Genomic DNA, 25,688 nt, shown 5'->3' on the forward strand with positions numbered 1-25,688 from the left:
TAGACTTTGGCTTTTTTATTTTAGCCACAGAGCTGTTAGGGTTGTTGAACCCTCATCATAATGTAAGGCTGGTTCACACGTGCTGGTACAATGCAATATTTGGTTTCTCATCACTTGATCACTGCCAGCTGAATGTATGGATGTGTTAATGATGGGCAATGAATTCACCTACTATAAACACAGTCTCATCTGACTTCTCTTCCCTGACATATATATGAACCACCTTCATTGGACAGCACTGTGTTTAAGAGGATGTGAGAGGATATGAAAGTGATGAAATAAAATGCAAAACCTGGGAAGGACAGACAAGGAAAAACAAGGAGGTGGCAAAACAAAACAAAACAAATAAAGCCTACTTTTTCCAAAGTGGGGGTTAGGAAAGAGCACTAGCAGTGCAACTGCTGTGGCAGCAAATAAGCAAGAGTCGGAAAGTCAGAGTCCACGCTTTGAATGTTCTCCTCAAGAGCCTTCGGGGGGAGGGGGGTGTTTCATTTTGCTCTGTGCAGGTGCAGGGCCCATATGTGGGACTGCACCAAGACAATGAAGAAGTTACCAGTTTTTAAAAACAGCCCACGTAATAGTTTATTACAGTCTATAATCCTTTGGATATGATTTATAACAACAATTAGGGCCATGAACAAAAAAAGAAGTTTCCTTAACACCAGTAGGTGTATTGGATTTAGATCCAAAAGACCTAGAGACACATCTGACCATTGCTTTGGGGGACACAAGGAGGTTGGGGTCATCTGAGCCCTTTGCACTTACTTGCAAATGCGTGTGACTGAGCAGGGCCAAGAAAACACAGCTCGGCTTGCAGGGCCTGTATCACCTCCAACCTGTACAATGGGAATAACCATCATTGGGCAAGTGAGGGCAAAACAGAACCAAGAGTTGCAGGAAAGATAATTGAATAAGACCTGCTAAGAAAGTTTAAATATGCCTCATCCACAGCCACTGTTCTTGCAATTTCACAGAGATTATTCTTCATGGATGTGTAGCAAAGTAGATAAGAGAGTGAGCTAGGAAATCCCCAATTCACATTTCCTCCCTGCTATGCACTCACTGAGGGACCCCTAGGCAAACATCTATTTTCTCAACCTCTGTTTGCAATACAGGAGAAACAGTACCGATCTATTCTATAAGAATGAACAAAGATTGCCGAGATATTGCCTGTCTTCTAACATCAAATGGAGTGGTTCTTCATATGTATTTAAATATTCTCCAATTCTGAAGACTTGTTATGAGGTGCACAGTTTACACAGAATTGTGTGAATCTGAAAGAAAAAGGAAAAACAACTCCTTCCTCTTTCCCCAAAGAATGTAAGAGGCAGGATCTGGCTCTGAGTCATTGTATAGTGTTCACTGGATAAGAGGCTAGAAAAAGGACAACATCTTTTCTCAGGCTGTTTAACTATTCTTTACAGGCCACATAATATCTCCAGAAAATGCCATTAGATGAGCATTGTTAAGTAAGATTCTTTCTCCATTCCTGCTGAAGTGGATCTCTGTCTCCCTTTGAAGCACGCTGCTTCCCCCCCCCCCACCCCCCAATCCTGACTGCACACACACATTTAGTTTGTTTGAAGTGTGGCCTAGATATTGAAATAATTTCTAAGGGATTTTATAGCCATTAAAAAAATAAAAATAAAAGGCTTTTAAATCCATTATTTCCTGGGTACTCTAAATTCGACTGTATTCTTACTGTCATTTGATCCAGCAAAAAAGAGAGAGAGAGAGAGACAAAGAGATTGGGAAAGAACACAGTGGACAGTTTTTTTTACAGCTGTGGCAGGATAATCTTGTGCCTGATCATCAAAGCAGGATTGTGTGGTGTGTTTTTTAAAAAAAGAATGATCTTCAGATCTGCATCTCAAATTACACACAAGTGTATGCAAAACAGCTAAGCTATCAAGCTGGCAGCCATGAGGATTATCTCAACAGAATACTATAGAATGCACTTGGAAGGCTCCTAGTTAAAAGGTGCACTTATGCTGCATTGGGAACGCAGAGATGCCGTTAAACGGGAGAGGCTACAAGAAAAAGTGCCTGAGGGGCTGGACCCTATCCTGCAGTACACTTACTTCTTAACAAAAGGTTATGATGGACAAGTTGTATTGGAATACTTCCCGATGGGGGATCACTGATTTAAAGCAAGGATGACCAATTTTTGGGTGGTAGAGTATTCACAGAAGAGACTTGTATCCCACGACCCATGAAGCTGTCAGGAGCCAGAGTAAATAAGAAATAACACCAGCATCGGTGAAGTTAACTCTGCATTCAGAGATGCCAAGGCAGTGCAGGCCTAGTGATCCCGGCAGCTCTTCCCAGTAGGTCTTGCCCCAATGAGGCAGCTGCAAGGCTTGAAGGTCCCCACCTTCCCACCGCTCTCTAAGGCACTTCCCAGGGCAGCTGAAGCCCTTGCCTGTCCTTGCTCCGTCCTGTTCATTTCTCTGCATGTTCTGGGAGACGGGGGACGGGGGGTCTAGTTGCAGCAGGAGGGGGAGACCCCTTGGATTCTTTGCCAGCCAGCCTCATCCCTGCCTCTTGGCCTCCCCCCTCTTCTGACTCTGGTCTGCTCTCAGCCACAGACTGCTCTTGCAACTAACCCCTGTTGCCCCTTCAGCTTCTGACACCTCTTCCTCCCCGTCTGCTCCTTTTTCTCCGTCTGACTGTTCATCCCAGGATGCTTAAGCTGCGATTCCTGTATGGCAGGGGGTTGGACAAGATGACCCTCAGGATTCCTTCCAGCTCTACAGTGCTATGATTCTATGAGTGGCTGATGTAGCTGCCTTATTGATTTGGGGGAGGGGGTTTAATTCCTGCACCATTTGGGGGGTCTGCCGCTTTTTCTGCTCTTTTACATGTGGCAGCCACTTTGTGCTATACCAAGCCTCCTACCTCAGTTGTTTTATGTTAAGCCAAACACCTCATGGCAGCCATTTTGTGACTGGTGCTCACAACACTTTCTCAACATTGTAAATGTGCCCACTGGCCCAGGAAGGTTGGTGACCCCATAGATGGTGACCCCATACATTGTCTCCATTGCACATTTGTGTCCTCATTGGTGGGTACTGACCTGCAGGTTAGCTACTCTGTGCCTGGTTCACTATGAAAGACTGAAAAAGCTGGGCTGGAGGCCGTTTCCCCTTTGCAAGTCTCCAACAAAGGAAAGAGGAGAGGTTGCAGTAAGAAGGGATTCTGCTTGTGGCCTCCCATCACACCCCCCGGCGATCTCTCAAAATGACCTTGGAGTCCAACAATCTCACTTTTCCGATAGAAAAAAAATGTGAAGGAGCAGACACGCTGGCAGCCACCTTAGCAGAACATCCCAAGCCATGGCTCAAGCACTCAACCAGCTTCAATGTTTCAGGACAGATATATGTCAGCTCTCCCACAATCAGTTCTTCCTTTAAAGCAAGCCTGAAGAACCTTTGATCCACCTGAGTTGAATGCAGCCTGCAAGAGTGTTTCATTGTTTTTGTATTTATTGTTGTTGCTGTAAGCTGTCCTGGACCCTTATGGCAAAGGGCAGGTTAATAATAATCACGGCCAGCCACTCCTAACTCTACTACCTGCCCCAGTCCCAGGGTCTTCCTAGTGCTGCAGAAAGAAGCAAGGGGGTCAAGCACTTGGCCGATCACAGTGCAGGGCCGCTGGGCTGCATTCGGTGGCACAGCTTACAGAACTATTTCCATTGCAGGGATGGGCATCCTGCGGGCCTCCAGGTGTTCTTGGGAGGACAACTCCTCTCACCCTCGACCAGTGGCTGGTGTGGATGAGACTTGGGTACCCAACAGCACCCAAAGGGCCACACAACTTCCATCCCTTTTTTGCACCCGTGATTCTCTCCAGAAATAACAGCTCAGCAATCGGCAAAGACATGGGTGAAAATATGGCTACTAATATAATTTACTGGCAAGCTCTGGTATGGACTTGGGGTATTTATTAAAATGAATAAGTAAAAAGAAACCCAGGGGTGGCAATCCTATGGCAAGATCCACCGGGATGAGCAGCCTAGGATGCTGCAGGCAGCTGAGCTCAGCCGGTTTTAAGGGCACAAGTCCAACTTAGCCAAACACAGACTGGCGGAACTTGCTCAGCGAGGCTCAGCAGGTGTTAATCGCCCGAAGGGGGCACTGTGGGGCACAATGAGAGAGGGCGAAGGAGGCTGGATCCTAAGCTGGTTTGGCTCATCACCAGGAAACCCAGCACAGAATGTGAATTTAAAGGCTTGTTTTCCCTCTACCAAGGCTAAGGCAGGATGGCAGCAGCGACAGCCCCGCTAGCTACTGAATGGGCTTTGGGTCTCGTGTAATTTTACACCAACTTAACTTACACAGACTTGCTTTAGGCCAGCTTCTTGTGCACAGGATGGCTCCCCTAAACTGCCATCAAAAAGAAGAGATGGAAGCAGCATAGCTATCAACAAAATAATGAAATTGTTACAAATTATTCATTAAAAAACAAAATTGCAAATTGTGAAGTCCACGCCACTTAATGGCAAAATATCTTTTAGCTACTATTAAAAATACATCAAAATCCTTCAAAATTTTGATGATGCTATTATTTACCTTTTGTTTTTAAATCCAATTGTCAATTATGTTCCAGTGGGGGGTTGGGGGGGGGAGGGAGGTTAAAGTATATATCTACAAAGCAAGAGAGACTTTACAGCTTTGAAGACTTGCAATTGATTTTTAATGCACAGCTTCAGACACTACAAAGGCTGTTCTCCTCTGATAAAGACAGTAAACAAGAAATTGTCCTTTAAATGTTCCCTTTAATGTTTTTTTTCTTTAATTAAAAATCAATCAAAATTGTGCAGCAATTTTGTTTTTAAGTTCAAGGTTTCTGACAGAGTTTTGTTTTTGTTTTTGTTTTGCACAATGAGAAGCGCCCAAGGTTGTTGCAGAGGCTGATAAATTCAGGAGTTGCAACCCTGGATTGCTAGTCTGGAATCCTGGGCTGTTTAAACTAAACTAGGCATGACTCAGGATGGAGCAGCCAAATTTGTTTATACACATGTCTACCCCGTTCAAGTATAAAACAAGAAATAGATCGGAGGGGGGGGGCTATCCAGAAGCAAGCTCCATGCACACCACCCATGAATTTTTGGGGGAGGAAGGTGGGATATAACATATATATCATTGTGGCTGCCTGTTGCTTCTGCCGGTGTGACTCTTGTTATGGCCAGTCACTCTGGGGTCACTAGGGGCTTCCTGTGGAAGCACAGAAGGTTCCAGAAGGGAGCAAGCCGCCATGATGCCAAAGAGTTGCAGGAAGCACCAAGGAGACTGGCTGAAGCTGAAGGAAGACCAAATGGTTGTTATTTGCCCTTTTTAGAATCACAGAATTGTAGAGTTGGAAGGGACCCCAAAGGTCATCTGGTCCAACCCCCTGCAATGCTGGACTCTTACAGTGAATGAACTTGTTGTTGCCCTCAATTGAAAGAAACAAATGCCAAATTTGCACATAATTCTGCCTCTACAACAATATTATTCTCAGGATATGGCCTGGGCTCACTGGCCTGAGTCACCTACGGAGATAACTCGGGGTGCTCTCTCAGTTTATGCACCCCACCCCTTCTACTGGTGAAAGAGTTCCATGTCGGGGGGGGGGGGCAGGGGACAATTCCATGGTCGACATTTCCTTCCTTACATTCTTGCTTACATGGTTGATATGAAACAGTGAAAAACCTTTCCTCATCCTAGGACTTTCTATTTGTTTAAGCCTTAAATTAATATTTGATCGAAGCAGACTCTGAAATAATAAACTATATTGTTATCCCAGGATACCACAGAATGTGGTAACTCCACCGTGCAGAAGCCCAAATGAACTTTAAAATCTTGTGCTTTTTTACTTGTGTTTTCTGTTTTCTGCTAATGGTAGACATTACTTTTTTATTTTAAAAAAGTGCAGTGCTGCATTTTATCACTGGAAGCAGTTGTTTTTAATAGAAATGCACCAAACAATAGAAATAACTCATTATTTTTTAAAAAATTACTGAAACAAAATGATTTTTTAAAGTAACATCTAAATTATTTTAATGTATTCCATTCTTCTAATCAGACCAAAGCCTATTTATGTAGATTAGTTACATCTACAGTCTCAATTTATCCAACCTGTATTTATCCTTCGATCACAAAGCTTGTTAACTTAAATGGTCTTTTATTGTTATGATTCGTTTTCCCATAATTATGCAGTTTAACTGCCAGATTTTTTTCTGAATAAATATATGTAAACGCGCCAATCATATTCAGCCGTATTATGCTAGATGCTCAATGAACTGGAAGCAGCCATTTCAGTACAATAAAACTGCCTGGAAGTGTTCCAGGGCAAGGCCTGCAAATACCCGTAATCAACACGTCAGAAGGACTAGAATGGGCAAAGGGAGGAAGGCTGGCACATGAATCTCAATAGATCGTCTGAAACATCGTCTGAAATTAATTTCGGGTGTCGATCACTCCAAGAGCAAAATGAAAATAATTTTTAGAGAACACAGATGCCTAATTTCTGCTGCACGGGCACGGCCTTTATCAACACATCTGAGTTCTTCAGTGCCGTGAAACAAGTTTCTTACACATCACCCATCTGCCACAAAGCCTTGGGATACTGACGGCTTTGAAGACTTACAAGACCACTTCCGTCCCCCTGAACCAAACCTTCCTGCATTCTTACTCTCCCACTGGCTTTCTGAAATCATTGGGCTTGGGGGAGTGGGGAAAGCAGCAGAAATCCATTTACCAGTATATCCCTCCCTCTTCCCCAGGCTAGATACCCCAGAACAGAGAAGGTGGCAAGCCCCTCTGTTAGTTTCCTGCCTTCTCTTTATGAAGCCTCCTGAGCATGGCAGCTCAGGGTGTGACAAAGAAAGAGGGAAAGAGTTGAGCACAGTCCAGAACTGCAACCAATGAATTTAGCCAGCCAGAAGTCAATGATATTATCATTTCCAAATGGGGACAATGACTAATGTGAGGTAATACATCCAATTCACTTGGAGGTGGGTTTTTGTTTGTTTTTTGGTCTATTCTTTTAGTACCTCAACTGACTATAGGGCAGGCTGGGCCAATTAACAATAAAGCAGAAAGCTGGATATATTACATGTCTGAAAGCTAAAGCTAAAGGTAAAGGTAAAGGTAAAGGTAAACCCAGAGGTCCAGCTGTGACTGACTCTGGGGTTTTGGCACTCATCTCACTTTATCGGCCAAGGGAGCCGGCGTACAGCTTCCAGGTCATGTGGCCAGCAGGACTAAGCCGCTTCTGGCGAACCAAAGCAGCGCATGGAAACGCCGTTTACCTTCCCGCCGAAACGGTACCTATTTATCTACTTGCACTTTGACGTGCTTTCAAACTGCTAGTTTGGCAGGAGCAGGGACCGAGCAACGGGAGCTCACCTCGTCATGGGGAATCGAACCGCTGACCTTCTGATCGGCAAGTCCTAGGCTCTGTGGTTTAACCCACAGCACCACCCACATCCCGTCTGAAAGCTACTAGGATATAAATCCATCTGTGCGCCTTACCGATCTTATGCATAACCTAGAAATTCTAGAATTCTTCCTCTGTACCTCCCACAGCCCCACAGGTATATTCCACCTGCAGCAGCACAGGGGAGCAAGCCAGGGACTCCCCTTGGACCCTCTTCACTGCACCCAATGTGTATTTTTAATAATAATTATAAATGATTAAAGGTCTACACATTTAAATTAGCATGCATCTAGCCCCTGTTCGCAAGATTTGTGAACTTCTGTGTCACCCTAAGATATGATATAATGCAGGAGAACAACTCACAAGTAACTTGGATCAGAGCTAGCTACACTGAGAAGCCTAAATCCATTTTGACACTACAGGAGCCAGAATCTAGTGCGAAAAGAACTTTAGAATTGATTCATGAGTTTGGTCAATTGGCAGGTTTTAAATTGAACAAATCTAAAACAAAGGTTTTGGAAAAGAATCTAACAGAAACTGAGAAAGAGAGGTTTCAGAATGAGACAGGGTTGACAGTGGTTAAAAAAGTAAAGTATTTGGGAATCATTATGACATCTAAAAATGGGAACCTATACAAAGATAACTATGACAAATGTTGGACGGAGATAAAGAAAGATTTAGAAACATGGTCAAATTTGAAACTCTCATTACTAGGCCGTATTGCCATGATAAAGATGAATGTATTGCCAAGAATGCTGTTTTTATTCCAGATATTGCAGATTATTGATAAAACTGACTGTTTCAAGAAGTGGCAGAAAGATATATCCAGACAAATCTGGATATATCCAGACAAATCTGGCAGGGCAAAAAGCCAAGAATAAAATTTAAAATACTAACGGATGCAAAGAAAAGAGGAGGCTTTGCCCTGCCAGACTTAAAACTTTATTATGAAGCAGCAGCTTTCTGCTGGCTGAAGGAATGGCTACTTCTTGAAAACACAGATATACTGGATTTAGAAGGATTTAACAATGCTTTTGGCTGGCATGCATACTTATGGTATGACAAGGTTAAAGTGCATAGAATGTTTAAAAATCACATTGTTAGGAAAGCATTGTTTAATGTTTGGATAAGGTACAAAGATTTGCTCGAAAATAAAACCCCAAGATGGTTGTCACCAATGGAAGCAAAAGCCCTAAAAAGACTCAATATGGAGGCCAACTGGCCAAAATATTGGGAAATTTTGGAACAGGAAGGAGATAAACTAAAACTGCAGAGTTTTGAAAAACTAAAAAGCAAAGTCCGTGATTGGCTTCATTATTACCAGATAATGGAGGCATATAAATTGGACAGGAAAATTGGTTTCCAGGTGGAAAAATCAAAATTAGAAACAGAACTGCTTGAACCCAAAACTAAGATTTTGTCAAGAATGTATAACTTGCTGTTGAAACGGAATACTCAGGATGAGACAGTGAAATCTGCAATGATTAAATGGGCACAGGATGTTGGTCATAATATAATGCTGGCTGACTGGGAACGGTTATGGACCACTGGTATGAAATTTACGGCATGTAATGCCCTAAGAGAGAATATTATGAAAATGATATACAGATGGTACATGACCCCAGTCAAGTTAGCAAAAATCTATCATTTGCCCGATAATAAATGTTGGAAATGTAAAGAAGCTGAAGGTACTTTTTTCCACCTTTGGTGGACATGCCTGAGGATTAAGACCTTCTGGGAGATGATTTATAATGAAATGAAAAAAGTGTTTAAATACACCTTTCTGAAGAAACCAGAGGCCTTTCTCCTGGGCATGGTCAGCCAACAGGTGCAAAAGAAAGACAGGACTTTTTTTATGTATGCCACAACAGCAGCAAGAATACTCATCGCACAGTATTGGAAGACACAAGAGCTACCCACTCTGGAAGAATGGCAGATGAAGGTATTGGACTATATGGAACTGGCGGAAATGACCAGCAGAATCAGAGACCAGGGAGAAGAGACGGTGTAAGAAGATTGAAAGAAGTTTAAAGACTATTTACAGAAATATTATAAGATTAATGAATGTTAGAATGACATCAGATTGAACATAAAAGGGTATTAGTAAAAAGTTCAAAATTAAAAGACAGAATATTTTAGGATGTAAGATTATTAAGCTATACCAAGTTATTAAAGTTAAGATAAAAATTAATTAAGACAGAGGGGAGGGATTTGCTGTTTAAACATATGATTTGGAATACAGGGAAGGGAGGTTTGGGTGAAGTCGGAGAAAAAAGTAAATGCAAGGAATACTATGAAGATAAAATTGTTTTTATTTTTGTTTTTGTTTTTTGATATTTTTTGTTGTTGTGTATTTGTGTGACTGTGCATTTGTTTCTGTTTTTTGGTTGCTGTTTGTTTTTTCTTCTTCATTGTTGTTTCATCTTTTATGTAAAATTCAATAAAATATTTTTTTTTAAAAAAGAGAAGCCTAAATCCATTCCTATGTTTTCTGAAAAATAAAGATCAGTGTAAGTTTTCTCCTTTAATTAAACAAGGCCAATGAAATACAGTAATGTTAATGAAAATGAGATTTATAATCCAATCTTTTATGTGTCTACTCAGGAGCAAACTCCATCAAGTTCATTTGGACTTACTCTGCTGTATAAGTCTGCACCCTAAGAGGAGCAGCTGCCACAGAAGAGATTCAAGGCTCTTTCTGCAAACTATGTCAAAATTAGGGATGGGGAGAAATTTGATCAGTCCACATTTTAATTCAAACCTACCTCATTCACAATTCCCAAAACAATATGCAAACTTAAATGCAGGTATACAAAAAGGATACAGTAGGGAGAAATGTACAAAAATGCATTGTATTAGGGGGGAATTCATGCAAAAATGTGTATATTAGGAGAAATGTGCGCATGCACACACACACACACACACACACACACACACACACACAGCATATAAATGCTCATACAGACTTAAAACAAAATATCTCCAGCTGATGCAAAATTAGATCAAATTCAATTTAAGACTGGAGAAATGAGAAACTGAGAGAAACTAAAATCGACAGATTTCTCCATTCCTTGTCAAAATGTCACTCCTCATAAAAGCACCTCCTGTTCTACCAAGCTGAAGATCCATAGCTATGGATAGACCTCTGCTCCCACTAACAGTGGAAATGGGTCCATTTATATTAATTTGGACATCTCCTGCATATACTGAATCTAATTTAAGACTAGTCTCATTCTTAATTGACAGCACCACACTCCTTATGGTGCCAACACAAGTCCCTCCCTGCCACAGAGTATAGAGCCATGGGTGGCAATGACACGCCCTACCACGGGCTTCTCTTTCCAAAGCTTACTAAAGCAAGAGGTGCTGGCGAGGACTGGCAGGCGTCAAATCCAACAATATCTAGGAGGCACTGCTTTGGCTACCAGGAAGCAGCCAGGGAAGCCAGGAACGGTGGGAACTACGTTTTCTATGGTTCCTGTTGGCCCTGGTCACTGCTGCACATGCTGACAGCAGGGTGCAGGATCTGAAGCACCAGTGAAGAACCTCCAGCCCACCAGCCTAATTGGACATGACCCAGCAAAGAGCTAAATTGGGCCTGAGAGGACATTTCCCCCCCAAACACATCCACCTGGCCCACACCAGACGTCATACATGACATTATGTAGGGGCAAGTAAAGAAGATGAGGTGGCAAATAAATCACTGAGATGCTGATTGTTTCTTGGCAGACGGGGCTGTCAGAGAGCTCCACGGGGACCATCTGCACTGATGAGGTTCTCAGCACTTTGAAGTCCATTTGCAAACTGCTTGTATTCAATCCTCTTGCAAACGAACAACAAAGGCACCCATCAGCTGATTGGCACTGAGAGCTATACCAGATCAAATAGCACACACTGGACAGATGCCCTGCACAAAGGCAAACCTAAGTTAGATGCTGCTAACCTAAAGCAAGAGCAGATCAATTCAAGGATCCTTCTTAGCACAGCTGACACCTTACATGGAGAAGTCAACCTATACAGAAAACTGTGGGTGCAAACGGATATGGATAGAATACCTACTGCAGCTAGATACAGTGGTACCTCGGGTTACATACGCTTCAGGTTACAGATGCTTCAGGTTACACACTCCGCTAACCCAAAAATAGTACCTCGGGTTAAGAACATTGCTTCAGGATGAGAACAGAAATCGTGCTCCAGCGGCGTAGCAGCAGCAGGAGGCCCCATTATCTAAAGTGGTGCTTCAGGTTAAGAACAGTTTCAGGTTAAGAACGGACCTCCAGAACGAATTAAGTACTTAACCCGAGGGACCACTGTATTGCACTATCCAAAGTGTTTCCCCCACAGAGTCTGTCTAATTTTGTTTGTTTGTTTACTGAATTTATATACTGCCCTATATCCAGAAGCCTCAGGGCGGTTCACAGAGTAAAAACAGTATATAAAACCACAAAATACATAATTAAAATAAAAACAACAACCCAATTACCCCCCCCCCCCAAAATACAGATGAACCTGCATACCTGGATACGCAAAAGGAATGCATGCTGCCTAGGACCACAACAACCAGTTTCTTCCCATACTGCTGGTCAGCCACACGTGCTGTTGTGCCTGAGTATGCCTGAGTAACTCTGGTGCTTGGAAATAGTTTTACTGAATAACATTTTCATTCCACAGAACTGCTCTTTATCTACAGAACACCAATGGTGTCACCGTGGATTTAATGAAGGTGCTTTCATTTCAAATGCATCATTAATCCTCCATTCTCACAAAAGCAGTATGTCCCTTCTTGGCTTCTTATCTTGTAGCTTCACTATCAATGTTGCAACAATCTCCCTCAAACCATGGCAGCAATGAAACCCCTCCCAGCAATTGGTCGTGGTGCTGTGACACCTTGGAAGCTGCACATACATAACAGCTATGGGGAAATTGCTGAGTCTTGTTAAGGAGAAGGAAAAAGACAGGAGGACCTGCATGGATAGGTCAGGTAGCTAAGGAATGCAGATCATAAAGGAAGTGAGTTGAAGAATGAAGGGGTAAAGGCAAAAACACGTCTGAGAAAAACCACATCTAGAGAAGTGAGGCTGGATGGCACTGAAGAAGGATGGAGACAAGCAAGAGATGGAGAAGCTTAGACACTGAGTTTCAGGATCCAATAATGTATTAGCTTGCCAAGAGTTGACAGTTGTGTAGAAGCTGGGATTCTGCCAGATCTGCCTTCTCATTGCAGCTACACTGTGACACTTGCAGTCCAAAGCAGGCTGTGGGAGCCAAGGGGAAGTAGGGTAGAGAACTGAATTGGACCTCTTGATTTGAACGGACCATCTGTCATTCACTGCAAGCTTCTAGTATGTATACTTTCAAAGTTCTCAAACTCTGAGGGTTCCTCGGTTAACACAATGGGAAAATCTATTTAAGCCTTCAGCACATAGTCCTCAGAGTCAATCTCCAGAACCAATTTTCCCCTCCAGGAAGGCTGGCTTTCCAATTCCCCATCTGCAAAGTATAAGGAAAGGGGAACTAAAGTGCAATCCCAACTGGGTTATTGTGGGCAGCCAAAATGGGTTCAGACTGAAGACCTGATGGAGAGGTCTGCTCTAATGGTTTCTAAAGCAACTGGTCAGGAAGCCAGGATAGGTGGTCTTTGAGAAAGAGTGAAGTGTTTTGGCTAGGCGAAGTGGGCTTTGTCATGGTGATCTACAACTTGTGCAAGCTGGGCTTAACAGGCTTCATTTAGGGCTAGACATGGTATTATATTAAATGCAAGATCACACTGAATGTACTGGTATTTTTGTGCGTTTAAGCAGGAGCCATGGGGAGCCTCCTTCAGAGAGGGAGTTATTCCTCCCCCCCCCCCATAAAGCACAGCTTCCCTCCCACAGCAAATAGCTGCTTCCTGATCATATCCCTACCCTTGTGGCTGATTTTTAAAATATACATTAAAAGGATCATTTATTTGACATAATTTATAGTTGCCTGCTTGAAATATACTGACAATTCTTTGTAAAGCATCTATTCCAGATCTGAGGCTTCTCAGTACAATTTCGGGATAGTGATGGACTTTGCTAAAAAAACAAGAAATCTCAAGTTCAAATCTTGTCTTTGACATAAAATCACTGGGTGGCTTAACACAGATCCCTGGCCTGGTTCAGACAATCACAACACAAAAACCACAGCTGAGGGGGTTGGGAATGAGCTGCGGAAAGACTTGGATTCAGGTACTTCCTTTACTCTCTGCTAGAGGAGCAGCTTAAAAGCTGCACATTGCACCCAAACTTAGGGAACTGTGGTTTCTTCTTACCAAAATTAGTTTAAACAAACCACAACCAGTGGGAGAGATGAGAAGCAGGGCTCGTTCCATCAGCTCTGCAAGAAGGACCAGCTCATCAGGCACTTCCTGCCCTTGAACGGTTTATATGGCAGCTGAGATAGCATTTACAAATGTATACAGTCATTCTGAATGTTCTTTATATAGACTGTTTCTGAGAAGGTCTGACTATCGTATTTGGGTGAAATATTGTTTCAACGAACCCCTTCTGTTCTTGGAAGCCAGAACAAGGATTTTCACTAGCGCAGTGGAGCTTTCCCCCCTTTGCTCCCCCAAATCTACTTGGGGGGTTGCAACAACCCCCAAACAGCATGCGAGGGAATGAGAAGGGAGGATGATCCACCAGTGAGGTGGAAATGCAGGGGCTGATGGAACAATCTCCTTGCCGCTACACTGAATTCCACTTGTATTATTTGGTCCCATGCAGTCTTCATAGTAATTACAACAAAATGGTGATACTATGCAATGCATACTGAAAGAGGGGAAATCTGTGGTCCTCCAGCTGCCACCAGCCCCAAGCAGAATAATACAATTCTTGCACTGAATATGGAAGTCACATTAAAACATCTGGGCCTGACTTATGAGGAAACCTCCTTCAGCACATGCTGCATGAGTTCTGGGACACAGGCCCTCATTATTTATTTTTCAAAACAAGACTATCAGCCAGAGATCCAGGCAGCTAGTGAATTTCATTAACTCCTGTTACCTGAAAATTGCTACACACATGAAGGATGAAAACAAAATTAAGAAGTATGTGGCAAATTTGGTAGTGGATTTTTCAGTGTGTAACATAAACACAGCATCTTAAAAAAGAAGAATTCTCCCCCTTTCCTGTTGCTGTGTCCTCAGGCTCTATTAAGCCTTCTCAAAACAGACACACTGAAGTTTCTAACAGCAAGCAATGCAACAATAGCACATATAGATGAACAGCATGAACACAGCTTATGGGTTTTTTCTTCCCCCCCGAAGTCTCTTCTCTTCTCAGATGCTACTAGGGACACCTGGTGATGAGGTTGCATTGGGATTTGACAGTAATCTGTCAGCACATCGTAAACATCAGGTGCCTGGAAGTATTATGAACGATCTGTACTTTATCTTAAAATGTTACAGGACTGCCTACCACAGCAAACCGTGGCGATTCTCAGCTTGAGAGTTTCTTGCAAAATGGCCTTTTTTGTTGCCACTGCTCAATAAAAATCTGCAGCCGTGGTTCTCTTATTCTGTCTCCACTCTTGCTATATTTACAAATCTCTCCGCACCAGATCACAAGTACAATCGTAAATATTCTCTATGATCATCAGCACGACTTGCATATGTAGATAGTTTTCAATGCTGCTGTCATGTCACTTTAAAGAACCTATATCTGCTGCTTTCCCTTTATCCATCAACTCTTTCATCTTTCTGAAAATGTAGAGAAAAAGAAAGAGTGGCTTGTTTGCCAGAAGTAAAAAAACACCCCCAAAAAACAAGCCTTTTGTGTGTGACTGTTAGCATGAAATTACTGCACTTATCCACACAAGTTTTCTTCTTCTGATTTTACATGCAAGGATGCTTATATCTGAAAGAAACAGAACAAATCCCTGTTTGCCTTACTTAAGTGACTTGGGTCTGTATAAGAACTTAAGAACTGTCCAGCAGGTTCAGATGAAGGTTACAAACAGGAAACAACAGGGTGGGGGGGGGGGAATCAGTTATAATTAGCCATGTAATGAGAAAAGCTTACACATAATATGCCTTCTGGATTTTATTTTTTGAGTATTCATCAAGCCCTGCACATCCAACTGGGAGAGGGCCTAAAGGATGTAAGGAGTCTGGCGGTCCTGAAGGACCCAAGTTGTTAAGGGTTTTGTAGAATAATGCAAGAACCCTGAGCTTGGGGAAATCATTCTCTCCCCAGCCTCCTCAGCCCAGAATAACCTCACAATAATAGGAGTACGTAATACTATATTACACATCCAAAATAAGGGTGAGTTGAAGCTCTACTTTTTCTCCCATGCAATCCCCTCTGGATTACCTGAACATGAAAACCAGCCACCATGGATCATTCCCTCTTAGAGCCAGCTCCCTAACCAAGAAAAGTTCACCCTTGCTAGTATTCCTGTTTCTGTGGGAGCTTGTTCTAAAAGGAGTGGAAATGGATCAGAACTCCTCCCTCCTGCAATTGCCATGTTGTGCTGCCTTTTAGATTTCATGATTTATAACACAATAACTGTTCCAGATGCATAGTATTACAAAATGTAGTCTGTTCTGCAATCATGCAAAAAGGAAATAAACACCCAGAGAGTTTTACTAGTAGATCTTGGGGGGGGGGGGGGGTTAACAGTTTGTTCTGAAGACTAAAAAGCATGGAGATGTAAAGAGTTCACAGTTACAAATGTATGGGGGTAAGGGATTGGGGTTCACTTTTTAAAACACATCCCAAAAAACATTTGAACTATTTTAGCACTTCGGCTGTTGTGGTTCTTACTGAAATTTGAGGTATCAACATCAGGTGCGCTGATAACTTTCTACACTTGGATTATTTGCCACCGTGAAAAGAAAAAAGCACAGAAATCCAACACATCAGTTGCTTTTCCTTGTGCAGGGAGATTTTTATTTTTCCCCATGGGAAAGAATTCAAACATGAGATTCCTCCACCTGCAGCCTGATGTGATATAGTCCCAGAAAAGCTGTACCGTACCATATGACTGCGACACTTGTGTAGGAAAGGTGAAGAGCCAGCTAATAACGCAGTCGCTTCCTTTTAAAGCCCATGTTATTTGAGGGAAAGAGTATTATTTCATGCTAGCGCCAGCATCTTGAGGCATCCTGGCCTGCTGAGACTATGTGGGTCAAGATTCGTATTCATATCTGAGGAAGTATTTTTATTTAACTCCCTTAACCTGGGTTTCTAGCACTGGTCCATCTGTACCATTGCATGAAATGGAGCAATTCAACGAGCCTTTCCCTATCCTAGCATTTTCAAGCCAAAAATGGAGGAAAGTGGCATTTCTGCCCAAGAAAAGACAGGAGAAGCTTCACAGGAGGTATTTAAGCAGGGGCTGGATGGCCAACTGCAGCTCCCACACAGAACATGAGGCTGGAGCAGAAGCTCTAAGATTCTGTCCTAAGCTCCAGGATGGAGGTTTCCATTACGAGCTGCAGATTGGAAGTAGCTCCTCAACTTGTACCCAAGGAGCCTCATACCCACAACCCACAGAAACCAGTCACCTACCACTTGATTCAAGTGTCTTTTTCGAGAACATGTCACACCAGGGGCACTATTACTTATGGCCTAAACCTTGGGGCCCCTGATTTTCCTAGGTGGAAAAAAAGGAGGGAAAATTTAGTCTGCTGACTCCATAATCCCCTCTGCCACACCATGTTACAGATCCTGCAGTTAGTTCCCATCCATGGTTAGCATTTTATTACATATATACAGAAACCACAGAACACCTTTTTAAGGGAGGAAATTCCTCTTTCAGTTTTATATAAATTTCAGGACAAAAAGATATTATGCAGTATTACAATGTAAAAAAGCAAAACAAGTCATGTTTGCCAACTGGGATTTTACACTACATTAAAATCTTTAATGATTCAGCACCATCAATACATGTGTTATTTGCTCTAGATGGATAATTACATGGTTTTAGCAAAATATAATTCTCTAAGATTTAAGTAACTATTACACTAGATAAAAATGGTTTTGGAGAGGGTGGGTTTTAGAGGGCTTGGTATTCTAATTACTCCATTTTACATTTTTAAGACAGACATGATCTAGACAAATGCCACTAGGAAAAAAAATATCCATTTTAAATGCATGAATTATAAATCAAATTACCTTCCGTTCTGCCCTAACCTGATATTCTTCCTCCAAGTGTCACTTTTTGTTAAAATCAATTTCAAATTTTGAGTATTGCTCAGCTCACCTAATTGATAGCAACACACATTCATGATAAGCATAAAATGAAATTGTTTCTGTAATACAACTCAATAGTGGGAATTGAAGAATCGTTCACAGTGACCTTGCAAGGGGGTTTGCAGTTATTAAAAGACATAACTCTGCTGGATCGGTGACTGCAGTATTTGGGCCTAAGGCTTGCCAGATATCAGCACCCCAGCCTCAGCAGAGCAATTGGAGATTAGTCCATCATAATGACGTACCAGGGAAGTGTGGATGGCAACCTATTATATGGGCGGGGGGGGGGGGGCATGCTGGAGGCCCACAGGATTCCTTTTGGTGGAGACAGCTTCTGCTCTCCCCTCAACATTGGTTCCAAGAGCCGCACTCCCCACCCCCAGAAATGAACAACAGCCTAGTCACCTACATAGGAACTTGAAACATGAGCCATTCAGCGACACCATTCGAGTGGGAGTTCAAAATGTGTATGGGCACATTTTGTGTTCTGTTTCTTGGTGACACTGGAGTGTGACGAAGTGTAACTTGCAGCAGGACAGAATGTAGGGGAGTGGCCTTCGGAAGCCCAATTCCACACGTTTACTCAGAAAAAAATCCCCTTAATGTCAATGGATCTTACTCCACGTATGTTTGCATAGGATTGCTGCGAGCGGCAGAAAGACAAAAAAGAGCAGCAACCTTAAGTACATGAAATCATGCAGAAATGAAAATCTCAAACCCATTATAATTTCTTTTCAGTGCACCAAGAGCAAGAGAGCAACTTTCCCCATTAAGCCTGGAACATAAATGAGTCTCTGTCACTTCTGATACACTTAGATCATTCCCCTGTGACTCAGAATAGCATATTAGAAGCAACCCGGGACAAAACATACGACACTGGCAACGTGTTTAGCAGCCATTATCCAGAGCCTGCACAAGGTTGTTTTGTCACAGGCAAACATCATTCCACAACTACCACTATTTGTACACAGAAGAAAACAAACCCAGGTCAAGTCCTGTTCCACAGGGCTTAGACACAATCTACTCATCATGCAGAATAAATGAAGGGGTGGAACTTTGAAATGTACCGCTTCAAATTTTAGGTGAGGGTGGGTCGTGCTTTTTATGCTCCCTGCATGTAATAGACCAGCACATCAACAAGAGCTGAATCCCAATGTATATAGTATTTTACTACCATGCAGAGGGCTTGCATAAAACAGTGTTTGAAAAAATATGACCCCCCCCACCTGCAAACCGAAGTGGAACAATCTAGAATGCAACCACTTCATCCTGAATTAGGTGTAGATTGAGACACACCCCAGTGAAATCCTCAGGTTTCAGCAAAACTGAGCTTAAACGTAAGCCTCCTGGTGCAGGTTATTGAGATGCCATCTATAGCCCACTGGCTCGACAACAGCCCTCTGAAATAAGAAGGGCATGATTTGGAAATACTGAGACCCTGGGAGATGACTTCCATAGCATCATTATTCCAAACCAGTGATCTTCCTCCTTGAAGAAAATAATTTCCTTCTCTGAATTAAAACCAATAACCAATGCACAACATTCCACCCTCGTTTGCAAGTAAAGAGATGAGTGCCATGCAACCCACCCCCCCAAGTTGAGCATGTTTAAATTAGTCATTACAGGTAGACAGTTGTGCATGTGCTTCAGCCTCTACTAGACTTTAAAAGTAATTAATTTTGGCTGGATCATTGCCATTCCACAAACATCTGCCATCAGTTTCAGGTAAAAGCATAATGTAGCCCCACATGTACTTGCACCATAAAAATTAAACCATTTCAGAGCAGATTTACACATACATGTACGCTACTAGACAGTTCAGCGGTGCAACCCTTGATAAATGCTGGCTGAATGGATGAACTGACTCCACTGAAAAGCACTATAGTCAAGAGAATGTACAATATTAAAATGTTATCCATTGTATTCAAACTCTGATGGTCCATTCATACATGCAAGTCGCCATTTGATTTGCTGCCATCAAATGAGGAGCACGCATGCCTGCAGGGTCAGCCTGAAGTCCTTGGCTACAAGGCAAAAATCAAAATGTCAATTCATGCCAAGAATAAATATTGTGCTTTCACTTCCTTTTTATTTATTTGTTTGTATATTTGAATCCCGTGAAGTGGAGCTAAAAATATAAATTAAACATATACGCAGCTAAACATATATTCTCAATCCAGTTGAAGTTAAGCACAATCTGAGCCAACGGGGGGGCAGGGCGGGTAACGGCACATGGCTAAAACCTTTTCTGTGGAATTTCAAAGTGTTTAACTTTCATCAGATAGTAGCAATCTAGCAAATCTCACTGCAGAATTTATGTCTCTTTTAACTGCTTAGTTCTTTTGGTCATGAAGAAAAAGTGGCAAGGGCACACAGTACTCTTATGTCAAAAATAAATATTATGTGTACAGTATATCTCTGTGTACAGATATATTTAATAGGACATTCTAAACATGAAAACATACATTTGCAAACAGAATTCACCTTGACACACACGAATGGAGAGCTACATACACTGCATCTGCAAATTTCCTCAAATCAAACCCCATATGTGTAGATATATTTTTTATTAAACTGAACAATATCTACCATCTCCACTCAGCAGCGAGGGATGGGCCTGCCCATTTTCCCTGGGAATATTACAGTGAAACCTCAGAGAAAGCACTTCTGCTGACCAATTTCCAGTTCTGAGAAACCTGATCAAACATAGTGGTTCTAGGTCTAAATGTGCACCAGTTTCACAGTACCGTAATGCTTCATTGGTGTGCCATTTTTTATTTTTATTTTGCTGACCTAACTTCCAATCAACCTGCTACCAATGAACTGAAACAAGAATCAGGCCCAAATGGGGGCAGGTTTTTGAACCCTGAGCCAGCCCATCTTGGGGGATGCCTGGAGAGAGGCCTCTCAGCAGGTTTCACTGCAGACCTAAAATGCAACTGGGCAGTGAGGGAGTTTCGGGTGATTTCTAAAAGTCTCCTACCTGAATTATGGACATCCGGCTCGGGGGAGCCTCACTGACGTTAGTCCCTTGCCCTGTGAAGCTGGTGTGGCACCCCACATGGCCCTGCGGCACAGTCAGGTTGTTGGAGGCAGGTTTCAGGTACATCACCTCTGACCTGGGCGAGCTCAGGGGCAGCCGAGTCTGGTAGTCAAAGTACATGGGGGACGTGGCCAAGGAGGGGCTGCTGACCACGTTCATGACATTGAGGGGCCCCCGGCTGTCCTCCCCTTCACTGGGCACGAGCATAATGTCGTTCTTGCTAATCTTCTTCTTCTTGCCCTTGCTCCCGCCGCTGCCTCCTCCCCCACCTCCGCCACCACCCCCTCCACCCAGCTGGGGGTGGCTGTACTCAGCAATGCGGCAGTTGTAGGTGCGGATCTCCTTGTTCTCCCGCTTGCACTTCACGGCAATGGTGATCATGGCAGCCAGGAGGATGATGGAAACGGTGCTCAGGGTGACGATCAGAGGCAGGGACAGGTCCCAGTGGGGTCGCCTGTGCTGCTCGCCATTCACCTGGGGCTCCCCTGCTTCAGGCAGAGGTCCAGCCAAGGCCCGCACAATCAGCTTGGCCACTGCGGAAAGGCTGGGCTTCCCGTGGTCACTGACCTTGACCACCAGCTCAGCCACAGGGCTCAGCTCTTCCCAGTAAGGGTGCAGTGTGCGGATCTCCCCACTGGTTGGGTCCATCTCAAAGAGGTGCTCCTCATTGCCTTCCACAATCTCGTAGGTGAGGCGCCCACTTTCCCCAAAATCGCTGTCCATGGCACGGACAGTGCCCACGGGATACCCAACGCCAGCGTTCCGCGGGACCTGGAGCTCGGCGGTGTCATTGATGAGGGCTGGCAAGACAATGAGAGGAGCGTTGTCGTTGACATCGAGGACAGTGACGCGGACGGTGGCGTTGCTCTCTCGGTGGGGGGAGCCAGAGTCTTTGGCCAACACATGGAACTCAAAGTGCTTGGTCTGCTCGTAGTTGAAGCTACGCAAGGCATAGATGGCGCCATTGGTGGGGTTGACGGAGACATAGGTGTAGATGGAGACGTCACCCACGTGCCCTGGCAGGATGGAGTAGGACACTGTGCCGTTCTGCCCCAGGTCTGGGTCCTTGGCCAGCACAGAGCCCAGGTACTCCCCGGGGATGTTGTTCTCAGGGACCTGCAGCACGTAGAGACTCTTGCTGAAGCGGGGAGGGTTGTCGTTCTCGTCCAGGATCCTGACAGAGAAGGATTTGGTGGAGTTGAGTGGAGGGCTGCCCCCGTCTCTCGCCAGGATGGTGACATTGTACTCGTCCTGCACTTCTCTGTCCAAAGGCCGGTCTGTCACCACCGTGTACAAGTTGTCGTAGTTCTCCTCCAGGGTGAAGGGCACGGCCCCGTCCCCGCCGCTGCCATCCCCTTGCACCCGGCACTGCAGCTGCCCGTTCTTGCCCGAGTCGCGATCCGTCACTCTCACCAGGGCGATGACGGTGCCGGGAGGAGCCGCCTCGCTCAGCGCCCCTTGGCGCACCGAGACGAAGCCGATGGTGGGCGCGTTGTCGTTGCGGTCGACGAGGCGCACGGTGACTTTGCAGTGGGCCGGGATGGGGTTGGGCCCCAGGTCGCGCGCCTGCACGTCGATCTCAACCAGGCCGCCCTCCTCGTAGTCCAGGTTGCCCTTGACGCGGATGAGGCCCGTCTGCGGGTCGATGCTGAAGAGCTCGCGGACCCGCTCCGGCGCGTAGCCGCTGAAGGAGTAGAGCACCTCGCCGTTGGTGCCCTCGTCGGCGTCGGTGGCGTTGAGGTCGATGACGGCCGTGCCCAGCGGCGCGTTTTCGGGCAGCTCCACCACGTAGGAGGCGGCCTCGAAGACGGGGCTGTTGTCGTTGGAGTCGATGAGGCGCACGTTGAGCTGCACGGTGCCCGAGCGCGGAGGGTCGCCGCCGTCGAGCGCCGTCAGCACGAGCGTGTGGTGGCTCTGCTCCTCGCGGTCGAGCGGCTTCTGCACCACCAGCTCGGGGAACTTGGTGCCGTCGCCGCGGGCCTTGACGTCGAGCGAGAAGAGGCCGTAGTCGTCGCGGGTGAGCACGTAGGTGCGCAGCCCGTTCTCGCCGGCGTCCGGGTCGTGGGCGCTGGCCAGCGGGAAGCGGGTGCCCGGCGCCGCGTTCTCGGAGATGTCCAGGTCCACCTGGTCCGACGGGAAGGCGGGCGCGTTGTCGTTCAGGTCCTGGATCTCCACCTTGATCATGCAGATCTCCTGGTCGTTGGCGAACACCTCGAGCGACAGCTGACACTTGGCGCTCCGCCGGCACAGCGCCTCGCGGTCCAGGCGCTGCTTGGTGTACAGCAAGCCGCTCTCGCCGTCCACGTCCAGCAGGTGCGGCGCCGAGTTCTCCAGCACGCGGAAGGTGGACTTGGCGCCGCGGGCGCGCTCCAGGGACGGCAACCCGCCGCCCGCGCCGGGCTGCAGCCGGGCATCGCGGCCGATGTTGCCGATCACCGTGCCGGCGCCCTGCTCCTCGGGCACCGAGTAGTTCAGGTTCTTGAGCGTCAGGGCAGGCAGAGCCCAGCACAGCAGCAAGGAGCAGGCCGAAAGGGGCCACATCCCCGGGCGCGCCCACCAAGCCCCCTGACGAGGCCGCCCGCTCTGCCGTCGCTCCCCGCGGCCGGGAGTCGCGCCCGCCGCCTCGCTGCGCCCCGGCTCGCCGCCGCCGCCGCCGCCTCGCTCAAGTTCCAGGACCTGTTGCTCGCCAAGATCCGCGCAGACCCGCCAGCCCCACCATGGAGGCAGCGCGCGGGCGGGCGGGCGGGCGGGTCCCCCTTGCTGCGTCCAACTTCGGGGCGCGGGGCGCGAGCGGGGCGGAGAGAATAATTCGGAACCACGCAGCTTCGTTTCTGGACCCGAAGCAGAAATCTCCTCAAATGCTGGGACTTGAGGGCGAGAGTGCGCGCGTGTTCTCACGGAAGCGCTTCCTCGCTCCAAGGCGCCTGGCCCAGAAGCGCAGCCCCGCCAGCGCGGCCAGGGAGGGGCGAGCAGCCGCCGGGCGGGGAGGGGGCCGCAGTCGCTCGGCCAAGACTTGCGGGGGGGGGCGGCGGGGAAGCGACGCCTGACGGCTCCGGCTGCCGGGTTTCCTCAGCGAGCCTCTTGCTGCAGTCGCCGATGAAATCTCGCCGGCTGCGCCGCTGCCGAGCGCCGCATCTCTCCGGCTGGACCCGCCGCCCGCTTGGCCGCCTCCTGCGGCGCCAGAAATAATGTTCTCAGTCGGAGGGGAGGCAAAGCGCGCTGTCCAAAAGCCCCCCGATAGAGCCGGGTCTCTGCAGGTTTGTAAGTCCTACACACCAGATCCTCCTCCGGGAGGAAGGGGGAGAGAGAGATGATTCAGAGCCCGCCAGAGCCGCTCCTCCTCCAGATTTGCAGTGGGTCTCTCGGCAAAACGAGACGGGGAGGGGGGGTCAGTTAAAAAAAGAAAAAATCAGCCGCCGGCCCCGTCAGAGGCACGCCGGGGGTTGCTGCGCCTGGGAGATCGGGAGGAGCCGCCGCCGCCACCACCGCGACGAGCCCCTCGCCCGCCCGCCTCTCGCTGCTGCCTCTGTGCGTGTCTGCGAGAGCTCTGCACTTTCCTCGCTGCAGTTTAATTTCAGTTTGCCTGCCTCGCTCTCTGTCTTGGCCGTCAAGAGGAAATCAACAGGCAACTCATGGCTGGGCGCATAGAATGGAAGGGGGGGGAGGGGGGAAGCGAGAGGTGGGCGCTGTGTGTGTGTGTGTGTGTGTGTGTGTGTGTGTGTGTGTGTGTGTGTGTGTGTGAGAGAGAGAGAGAGAGAGAGAGAGAGAGAGAGAGAGAGACGCGCACACACGAAGTCTCTCCCTAAAAGGGAAAACAGCCTTTGCATTCACGAGGCAGCGCCTTCAATCGCCCCTCTTTTCTTCCTCGCGCCTCCATCTCCTCCCCACCGCAAATGCCACTTTTGTCCTCTTCACCGAGTAGAGCTCTCACAGCTTGGCTAAAAAAAATATTTTCGAATCCTTTTATTTTTAAAAAAATGCTCTCAGAAACTGGGAGGGAAAATCATGAGGCTGCAGCAGCCAGCAGCTTCGGTGCATTTTCACAAGCTTTTTAAAGAAATACGTGTCTGTGGAGCGACAGCAAAATGGGGAGAGATTTGGGGTGGCGGGAGGGGGGGTTATTGCTGGTGGATGAAGGGTCTTTAAAACAAACACACGCACAACTCCCTCCCTGGGACGGGATGTCAGGATTTCACAGAACAGTCTTTACTCTCTCCCGGCTGTCGTCCATGGAAGCCAGAGCCAGAACTGCAGGTGTTTCGAAGCGTCTGGATGAGTCAAAGCTCGCCGAGCAAAAACAGAAAGCACAGAGCACCCAGTCAGTAGCGCCTCACGTTGCTCCGGGGCAGGCGAGAGTTGCAGCTTCCAGGGCTCTGGACACCCAAGACACCCCCCCCCCGGCAGTCCGGGCTGGAGGATGCAATTCTAGTCTCAGAAGCGCCGAGTGGGAGCAGGAAAAGAGGCTGCTTTTCAAAATAATGCCATTTGTTGCAATCCACGCAGAGCTGGGGGGAGCCCAGGTGTGGGGAGGGTGCTGGCCTCGGATCCACTTCTGCTCGCCTCGGCCCCTGGAGGTTGAAGGAGGGTCCGAGAGGGCGAGAATCAGCCCGGAATCCCCACCCCCACCCCCGCTGCTTTTGGATGCAAGGTTGCTGTGCCCCTTGTTTTCCCGGGTATCACGTGTGATAGAAACACCCAGAGTTCAGATGGAGTGGTGGGGGGCGGGAGAGAAACACGCTCGCACTGCGCACACACGCAGCCTGAAAAGCACAGCTCTGGCAAGTTTCGGCACTGCTTGGATGTACGTGAGAAGCAGTTGTCTTCTCTTGCTGGTATTTTGTATCTCTATGTAAGTCCTGAGGAGGATCGACGGGCCAGGAGCGAATCCTGCAATCCGCTGGAAGGCGAAGGCTGCTTCGGCCGCTTCCCACGCCTGAAAGCAAAAAATCCTCTCGCGGGTGGGTCAGTGGGTCAAACCCCACGCGCAGCAGGAGGGCGCGCGG

At 46.5% G+C, this 25,688-nt stretch overlaps 1 protein-coding gene across 13 annotated transcripts in view; it reads right to left on the reverse strand.

Moving 5' to 3' along the window:
• The window catches only part of PCDH17 (protocadherin 17), a 138,226-nt gene extending 113,003 nt beyond the window's left edge, over positions 1 to 25,223 (reverse strand). For 5 of the 13 annotated variants that reach the window (XR_014510072.1, XM_083435800.1, XM_083435806.1 and 2 more), the window contains exon 1: positions 20,626 to 23,294. Coding sequence is in view for 12 of the 13 variants with exons in the window: in XM_083435800.1 (XP_083291926.1) it covers positions 20,626 to 23,226 (2,601 nt within the window). In the remaining variant the exon portion in view is untranslated. Of the gene's footprint in view, positions 1 to 20,625 lie in introns of all 13 variants that reach the window. The other 8 variants (XM_083435804.1, XM_083435801.1, XM_083435802.1 and 5 more) reach the window with 4 other exon arrangements.
• Between the last annotated feature and the right edge of the window lie 465 nt (positions 25,224 to 25,688).

This window comes from Podarcis tiliguerta (assembly GCF_965153285.1).
Source record: "Podarcis tiliguerta genome assembly, chromosome: 4".
In the NCBI taxonomy this organism is placed as follows: domain Eukaryota; kingdom Metazoa; phylum Chordata; class Lepidosauria; order Squamata; family Lacertidae; genus Podarcis; species Podarcis tiliguerta.